Source organism: Macrobrachium nipponense, chromosome 3 (assembly GCF_015104395.2).
Source record: "Macrobrachium nipponense isolate FS-2020 chromosome 3, ASM1510439v2, whole genome shotgun sequence".
In the NCBI taxonomy this organism is placed as follows: Eukaryota; Metazoa; Arthropoda; class Malacostraca; order Decapoda; family Palaemonidae; genus Macrobrachium; species Macrobrachium nipponense.
In genome coordinates this window covers 106898448-106907795 of record NC_087202.1, presented here as the reverse complement: position 1 = coordinate 106907795, position 9348 = coordinate 106898448, and the positions used below count along the sequence as shown (strand labels likewise).

General features: G+C 50.7%; 1 protein-coding gene across 1 annotated transcript; it reads left to right on the top strand.

Moving 5' to 3' along the window:
- The first annotated feature begins 8434 nt into the window (after window positions 1–8434).
- Window positions 8435–8967, top strand: LOC135222470 (uncharacterized). The gene is made up of 2 exons (XM_064260557.1): window positions 8435–8584; window positions 8770–8967. Exons 1-2 carry the CDS (start codon window positions 8435–8437, stop codon window positions 8965–8967), a joined length of 348 nt encoding a protein of 115 aa, XP_064116627.1.
- Window positions 8968–9348: the final 381 nt, after the last annotated feature.

Sequence of the window (9348 nt, the reverse complement as noted above, 5' to 3'; positions counted from 1 at the left end):
AAGTTCTATGAAGTGAATCGCTAAGGGCAGTATTCTGTTTCATTTCATAATTACTTTGCACTGCTGTGCGGGGGTGGGGGAAGCGAAGGTCTGCCAGGAAGTCGTCGGAAAGCTCCCGCGACTCCCTTGGTAGCCGATTCTTCGTCTTCCTTCCTGCCCCCAGCCCCTCAGCTTCTTCATTGTATTTTGTATTTGGTTTGGGGTCTTCCTTGCGTTCGGTGGGGCATGTCTTCCCCCCGTGCGTGAGGGAACCCCTCTTACTAATCTATCTTGTTACGCAGGTGCTACATCCGTGGGAGACGACCTTGGATGTAGATGTAGATCCTCACGAGTTGTACTCGTTGTCGGGGGCGAGAGTGCTCCCGCAACGAGCCCTGTGTAACGTGTATGCATTCGTCAGAGGCGCAGTGGGTGCTGTACGAGGACACAAGAAGTCATCGGAAAGTCCAGTGACTCCTTTGGTAACGGACGTCCAGTTGTACTCGGGGTCTTCCGTCCGCTCTGGGTGGGGTTCCCTCCCCCAGGCGCGAGGAAGCCCCTCTAACTAACCCGACTGTTGCTTCCGCAGGTTGCCATCAGCGAGGACGACCTGGAACAGGTGTGGGAGTCGCTGGGACTGCAGGGGTTGATTCAGCGGTTGGCGGGGTCGGCAGTGGTCACTCATGATACGGTAACCACTACACAACCACAATATCGACACCAGCATATGAGATGTCACCGCACCTGGTGTACACACCACATGTCATGTCGTAACACCCACGGCTGCAATCCAGAACCAATTCCTGCCGTGCCAATCAGGACGGTGCCACCGCCACCTGGGTTCTTTGTATTGCCGACCCCGGACTGCCGCTGCCCAAAGAGTAACCCCCCTGGACCTGCCGCCAGTGCCGAGGATGACCGGTAGCGGACCGACAGGACGCCTGTCTCTCCTGGTGGTACCTGCCGTGCCTGCCGTACCTGTTGCTGTCCCAGCCGCTCTTTCCCTTTCAGATCAGGTGCCTGCTGCTCATTCACTTTCAGATGTTCCTGCTGTTCCTGGACCTGTTCCTGTTGTTCCTGCTGTTGGTGATGCTGTCACAGTCTCAGGTCTTTCCGGACAGGTGCAGTCGGGCCCTGTTGCTTCGGCAACTGCCCCGGCTCCCTCCTGGATGGAAGACCTGACGCCTGTCCTGCGGAGCCTGGCGAAGAAGAAGAAGAAGAGGAAGAAGGTGTCGTCGTCGTCTTCGTCGTCTTCTTCGTCGTCCGCTGCCTCTCCTTCCCCTTCGACTTCTAAGGCCAAACAGCCAAGAAGAAGAAGAAGGTTGCCTCCTTCCCCCCTAAGAAGACTCCTTCGGGATCTTCTAAGGGCCCGGCTCGCTCAGGCGAGCTGGGGAGCTCTTCTGCTGGTCCTCCTGTTCCTTCGGGAACGGGGCCCGTCGCTTCTTCTGCAAAGAAGAAGTCGACGGGGACCAGAGGGCACCAGCCTCGGCTGGTGCGTCCTCACCTGGTGCTAGCGGGTCTGCCGCTAAACCAGGTTCCGTCTCGGCCGCTTCTCGTTCGCGAAGAAGCACCGAGTGGACGCTCTTCCAAGAAGACCGTCCAGCCAAAGTTTTGACGCCCGAGCTCGCTCGCCGTCAAGACAGCGGCGCGGAGCAGAAGACTGGCGAGAGTCGTGCACACAACTCTCGCCAGGCCAGTGGACGCTCTCGCAGCGATCAACTGGCTGCTCGGGCTAACGTGACGCCGAGAGGACGCTGGCCGGTCTCGACGCGATACAGAGCCTAGCAGGTCACCCGTCCGCCGCTCCCGATGGGACCGGGCGGAGACGGTGACCAGCGGTAGCTCGCCTGACGCTAGAGATCGGTCTCGACGTTCTCAGCCGAGCCAATCGCCCCAGGCGAGCGGTAAGGCTAGGCCTGCTGCTCGACCGTCACCGCCGCGGGTTGACGATCAGCAGCAGCCCTCCAGCACGCTGGTCCTGCCAGCGAGCGAGAGGGGAGCGTCAGGTCTGCCTCTCCCATAACGGGTTGAGGCGAGGAAGGGGTCCCCGCGGCCGTCGGTACCAGCCACGGCTGGTACCAGCGGCTCGACGCGCCGAGAGGACGCCTCGCCGGTTCTCACCGTGGACAGCGAGCCTAGCAGGTCACCTGACGCCGCTCCCATCGGGACCGGGCGGAGACGGTAACCAGCAACAGCTCGCCTGACGCTAGAGATCAGCGTCGACGTTCTCAGCCAAGAATCCTCTCGCCTCAGGCGAGCGGCAAGGCTAGGCATGCTGCTCGATCGCCACGCGGGTTGACGATCAGCAGCAGCCCTCCAAGCACGCTGGTCCTGCCAGCGAGCTAGGGGGGGGGGGAGCGTCAGGTCTGCCTCTCCTGTACCTTCAACCTCCTCGGGCTACGCCGGGAGGAGCGAGGTACCTATGAGTGATCGCGAGAGGTGCGCCGCTCGCGACCCCGCTATGACGCCGTATGGACCAGGCACGGTTCTAGGACCGACCAGGACATACGCGCAATTAGCTGGAGGCGACCGTCAGGGGTCTGCCGCTCTTCCTCCTTCTGAAGGAGGAGTATCTAGGGATCTATTCTTGTTGGAGGGACTGGACGGTCCTACTCCGCAAGACGCGGTTACTCCCGAGATACAGAGGAATTTGCAGAAGTCATTAAGCTGATTCGTCAGCATAATGACCCTGCGGAAGGATTGCCGCTCCCACCAGCAGAGCCCAACGTCTCTGCTCGAGTCGTTTTGGGGCCGAGAGGGAACCCAAACCGACGGTGGGTCTGCCGCGATCGGAGCTTGCCGATTCTGTCTCGAACCAGTGTCTCTCGTCTCCGGACAAGAAGGCTCTCTCAGTTCTGGCCGGGTCGATCAAGCTACTTCCACCTCCTCTACTGCGACAGCGGCTGTTTTCTACGTGTCTTCGGACACCGTATTTAAATACTCCTTCGGTCCTCCTGAGAGGTTTCGACCTCGACGAGGACTGGAATGAGTCGGAGACGGTTCGGCTCTCTCCTGTCAGGTGTCGATCAGCCCCACCCCCAGACGACGTTCACAGTGGCGGCAGACCCTTACCTACAGTGAGAGTTCGTAACCCTCCGCGGGAAAACGTTTTCTCCTGACGATACGTTTTCCCAGACTCTGAGAGGCCATCGCCGCAAGGCGATGGCTGCTCCTACTCTTCTCCAACTGCTAGTTCCACTGGGAAGGCGAGCGAGTATCCAATTCCTTCCCCATTCCCTCCCTCTCTCCTTACGGCTACGAGGGAAAGGGGAAGGATCCTACAGAGATTTCTTTGTAGGATCCCACGTTCGGGACTGCGCTACCGGGGGGACCTTCGGGTCCTACCTGACGTAAGCCCCGGTCGTTGAGGAGGAATCCTGCTCCATTCTCGATTTCTACGGGAATCGAGAGGACCACCAGCCGATATCGTTTGACGAATTCGGTGGGGGTTTCGCAGACTGCTTAGAATTCTACGGAATTTCTAGCGCATTCAGAGTGTTCGAGTTTTTTACGATCTTCAAACACTTACGCGAGACCACGGTCCAAAGTGAGCGAGACGAGAATCCCCGATATGTTACACGATAATCGGGAACCTCGCCTATGCTCAAATTCCTGGAATTTCTAGCATTGTGAAGAAGACTGCTGCTGAAAGAAACCATCTCACAGTAGGCGACCAACCTGGAATAGAGGAGATCGGACGGGAATATCCAGTTTGGCTTGAACTATCGTCTTAGTATTCTGTTCACCATTGAAGCTTTCCTTCGAGGAAGACTTCTCCTTCACTCTCTTTAATAGAGAACGAAGGTGGTCGATCTCCAATCCTTATTTTGTTTTCTTGAAGGAAAGAATTTAGGATGGAGATCGTTGTTCAGAATCCTACAAATATACTACGTATATTAACCTCGCGACATGATTCTGCTAAGCAGTTGAATTGTCCGAGGGGTAGGCGCATATCCTAGTTATTCTACGAATTGCGACTTAGACGAGAAGTATTCTAATTGAACTGCAACTCGGGGTTGCCTGCAACCTCCCAGGAGTTTTCAGTTTCAATTTTTATATACTTATGGTTTTGTCACGACAACACCATTTCAACTTTTATATTTACCGAAATTCGTTTCGCCTAAATATAATTGCCCGAGCATATCTTTTATGCTCGGTAGTTCTAGCCGAACGCATTCCTTCGTGGAATAATGGATTACCTTGGCAACTCAGGATGACGACCGTCAGCAGGCTCAACCACTGCGTATTGAACTGCCTCATAGCAGCTCAGTATCAGCTGGGCCTCCGAGATTCACGGTCATGTATGTCTCTCTCTCCCTGCTTGATTGACTACCGAACCGTATCTCTGCCTAACAATCATGGACTTAGGTCTCTGATTAACGGGGATTCTCGCAATAATGAAGGACCATCTACTGCGGTGACGCTAGATTCCATCGCCTTCGACATTGCGAGAATTTTCAACAGAGATATCTCTTGGACTCTTTCATCTTTCTGTTTACCGCACGGTTAAACAGAAGTCTGTACCAAGTCTCCCGCTGCATCGCACTGCGATAATGCGAATGATTTTGCAGACATCTGAGTTTGTCTTCAAAATATCTCGTATTCGTAGGTGTACAATTGTTCATTGTTCAACCCGAATTACAAGATGTGTCAGAAGACATCGCCTACTCTCCGACCTGACAGCTCTACCTCCAAATGTTCAGCCCATGAGAAGCAGTTCTTCAGGCGGCTTTCACCTGTGTTTTCATTACCGAAGAACGCCCCCCCGCTTTCATTGCAACTACGACTTCTCACCGGACAGCAATGAAATAGCGGTTAGCGTTTTCAGTCATTTGTAAGCACAGGTTATGAATCTTGAGATCCTTCTCTCGATTCATATGTGAAGACGTAGGTTGCATTCAATATCTACCTTCGTCTTCAATGATACATAGTGTTGTTTCTCCTTAGCTGAGATTCAACAAACATGAGATGTTTTACCTTCAGGGACCTCGGTCTCTAGAAGGTAATTGACTTTCGCCTGTTGGGTACATGCCTTAAGAGAATCATCACCTCGCTGTCCGGCATTGGTGACAAACAAATACATCATTTGTTTGTCTCGTCGGCATAACCCCTTTAAAAGGCGAATGGTCACGTGACTTACTCGGATGCTTTGACAACTTGCCTCCTACCGAACGCAGTCAGTCGGCAGCTGTCAGAGCGCCCGAGTCAGTTACGATTTACGCTGTTGACTTAGTTCGGTTGTTACACAGCAACCATTACTTCGTTTTAATAGCTTGTCACAGTACCCATACCATTGACACCCACCATGGAGTGTCGGTGTCCTATCCACTACCGAGAACTTCGCTGCATGGGGATAGGAGGATGCGAGAGACTTCGTTGCTAACGGACAGACCAGTATGGGTACTGGACATCACCGAAGTAGTAGAAGAGGGATAGGTCATGCGACTATTTCCTTCTTTTCCTCTGAGGAACTGCATGACTTCTCCTGCGAAGTCAGGCACCCAGGGGATGGGGATCCGTGACGCTCGATTTCGTACCGAATTTCGTAGCGAAGACTCAAACCCTTCGGTCCCTGACGATTGGTTCGAGTCGTTCACAATCCCCTCCCTAATGGACTTCACCGCCTTCGATGCGAAGGAGATGCTGCCTTGTCCACAAGAACTTCTCCTTGGCGCAGGTACTGAAGGCAGGGGTCTGGTCCAACCAGACCACATGCCCTTCCTTCTACCTTCGGGATATTGCCCACAGGTCCTTGGATCTTTTTCCTTGGGACCCGTGTGTGGCTGCTCAACACGTTGTGTAGCGAACCAGACCCTCGCAGGCTGAACAGCATCGAGTCCTGGTGTGACCGTAAGAATGGATGGTGAATGAGAGTGTGACTGGCTCCTCTTCCCATCTTTTTCTTCCCCTCTACCTGTGGTTAGAGGGACACGGTCGTCACCCTGCTGGATAAGGACAGATGCAGGTGAGCTACTCAACAGAGCCCCATCCTATCCCTTTCACTAGGGATAGGAGCGTATATCCACCACTTCCTCCAACAAGGGGGAGGAAGTGGATGCCAGCTTGAGACAACCCATACTTTATGTTGCCTCTTGCAAACAGGAACAAGTTCTTGATTGCTGGTACGAAGAGATACGCTTGCCTCCTCTCTTAGTACTCGGGCCCAGACGTCTGACCATTGATCCTGCGGTGCACACCCCGATCAATCGGACAGAGGCTTGGATCCCTCCCTCGCTCTTACGACCAGGGAGGCATTCCAGGGATGGACGAACACCAGTCTGTTCATCAAAAGACTCAGATTCCTCCACCAAGAAGTGAGTCTTCCTATTGTTAAAGGACCCGAGGGTTTGTATTACGTATCGGAACAAATGACAATTTGTCGAAAATTGCATTTTTCCTAACTATACAAACCTGAGGTCCTTTAACATAAAGTCCCTCCTCATGCCACCCTCACTCTGCGTATTTTGCATGGGCCAAAAGCAAAAGTGATTTGTTTACCTCCCAGTCGCGCGGCGCGCGACGATCGGACAAGCAGTTAACTACCGTTCTCCCTTGTTCGAAGCTTACGACCGTTCCAGCTGCCGCTAGCTACTTCCTATTGTTAAAGGACCTCAGGTTTGTATAGTTAGGAAAAATGCAATTTTCGACAAATTGTCATTTTCGTTTTCCATTCCATTGCTGATTGACTTTATGGGTGGTGATGCTCAAGAGCTTTTGTTGTGCCCTGTCCAGGCCCTGTATTGCTATCTTGAAAGGACTCGGCACCTTAGACCAGGCTGCCGCAGACTTTTTGTTAGCACAGGCCGTACAAAGAAAGAGGTGTCTAAGAATACTATCTCTTTTTGGATACGGGAAGCCATCAGACAGGCATACATGTCTCTTGATGATTCTACCACCAGGTCTGTGGAGGCTAGAGCGCATGACGTTAGAGGTATTGGTCCCTCTCTGGCTTTCAAAAAGAACTTGGCTGTACATAGAGTGCTGAGCGCTGGTACTTGGTTGCACCAGGCCACGTTCACCTCCTTCTATCTCAAGGATGTTGCCCACAGATCTGCGGACACGTTTTCCCTGGGTCCTGTGGTGGCTGCCCAACAGGTTGTGTAACTCATGGTCGCCCTTAACAGGGCACCTTTGTATCTTACCTAAGATGATTATGTGGATGAGAGGATGAGTGAGTTGGCTGGTCTCCTTCTTTCTCTCGTACCTTTCCTTCTTCCTTTGGGCAGTTTAAGGAATAGACACGTCATTCGCTGGACTGGTCTGATACAGGTGAGTAAGGTAGTCATACTGATAGTGTGGTCGTGCAATATACAAATATCTTACCCGCTATTTGGTAGCATATGCTCCACTCCTTGGCAAGGAGGGGTTGGGAGTATAAATACAAACCCTAGTGTCTTGGTTTGTTATTGGATGGTCAAAATTTTTCTTTGGTTCCCTATACAATGGTTATCCCATATATCATTTTACATCACTCAGGGTCTGAGTCGTTAGATATCAATTTATCTAGCTTCTCAACGGGCTTCAGTCCCTCTCCAAAAACCATTCCTTTTGAGAGCTGGACTGGTGGGTAGACCCCCTGCCGGTCTAGGCTGTCTTGTGCCTCCCTCCAAGTATTAGTCTATCCTATTGTTAAGACCGAAGGTTTGTTCGCGTATGAACAAATGACAAATTTTCTAAGACAATTTGTATTTTTCATAGCTACTAACCAAAGGTCTTAACGTTATACTGCCCGCCTCTAGCCGCCCCTCTGTGTCTTACAACATCCTTAGTTTGTAAAACTTAGCTAAATGGAGTAGGATCATTTTCAGCTAAGTTTTGACATACAGTAATACGTACATTGCAAATTATATTCACGCTCTTAGCTACCCATCTCTGGTCTTTACATATGTCATATGTTACTATGAGATGTAGACCTTTATTGCCTTTTCCAATTAACTGCTAGTTTTCAGTACAGTGTGTGTTAAGTTTAGTATCAAAATGGTCTTTTCTATTAGTATTGCCTAACAATAACCAAACACAACATGAATTGTGGTAACTACAGGGGAATTAAACTACAGAGCATGGATTGAAAGTTTTTTGAGAGGATACTGGATGGGAGATTAAGAGAGATTGTAAAGGTAGGGAAACAGCAGTGTGGACTCATGAGAGGTTGAGGGATGGTGGATGCCATCTCTATAGTAAGACAGCTAAAGGAAAAGAGGCTAGAGGGAAACCAGGAGCTCTATTGTGCATTTATAGACCTGGAGAAAGTATACGATAGAATCCCTAGAGAAGTGATGTTTTGGTGTTTGAGGAAGAGAAAAGTCCTAGAAAAGTTGGCTAGGCTAGTCGAGATGATATATCAATGAACGAGCACAAAAGTAATACGTAATAGCAGTTAGGGAAACAAAAATTTGAAGTTGATGTTGGATTACACCATGGGTCAGCATTAAGCCCATTTTTGTTTGTGTTGGTCATGGTTGTGTTAAGTGAAGAGATCAGTAATGAAGAGCTGTGGGAGTTGTTGTACGATGATCTGGTGATTACTGCTGAAAATAGGAAAGACCTTCAGAGAAGGGTTGGAGAGTGGCAGGAGTCTTTAGAAATGGGTGACTTAAAGGTGAAGGTGAGTAAAAGAGAGGTTTTGGTGAGCAGTAGGGAAGATTGAGGCAGAATAGTAATGCAAGAATGAAGAACCTCGATTATAAAAGAGGTGGAAAAGTTTAAATATATACTTAGGATCGAGGATCTACTTTAAGCCAAGTTGGAGGATGTGAGGCTGAAGTTGGCAGTAGGATAAAAGCTGCATAGGGGAAGTGGAAGGAGGTAGCTGGAGTAGTATGTGATAAGAAAATGCCAATCAAGCTAAAAGTCAAGGTCAATAGCACAGTGATAAGACCAGAGTTAATGTATGGATGGGAAACATGGGCTCTACGAAGAAAAGAGGAAATAAAGCTTGAGAGAACAGATGGGAATGCTGAGGTGGATTATGGGAATATTGCTGCTTGAGAGATTGGAAAATGATGACTGGCTAGTTTTAGCAAGTTCCAGGGAGAACTTAGTTTGGGACAGGGGCCATTCTCTCCAATTTTGTTGAAGCCTCGGCACCATAGAAGTGCAATCTGTTCCCGCAGCCAGAGGACTCTTTACCTGGGTGTGGTAATAAATACAGCAGTGGCCCAGAGATGGTAGAATTAGGACAGTGGCTTGGTCATTCCTTGCTCAGGTTGAGCAGCCAGCTCTCCAGTGGCAGGTACTATTTGGTATCTTGTCATCCCTCGAGAAGCTGGTCCCTCATGAGTGTCTCCATATTTGCTCTCTGCAATAGAGACTAAAGGAATTCTGGTCCCCGGTGGGAGATTCCCCTCAGCAGCAGATACCTCTATCTAG

What these genes read in the sequence shown, in the direction of transcription:
- LOC135222470 (XM_064260557.1), top strand. Translation starts at nt 8,435, where the DNA reads ATGGTTGTGTTAAGTGAAGAGATCAGTAATGAAGAGCTGTGGGAGTTG. An exon ending in TGGGTGACTTAAAGGTGAAG is followed by an intron (nt 8,585 to 8,769) that starts GTGAGTAAAAGA and finishes AAAGCTGCATAG; the next exon opens with GGGAAGTGGAAGGAGGTAGC.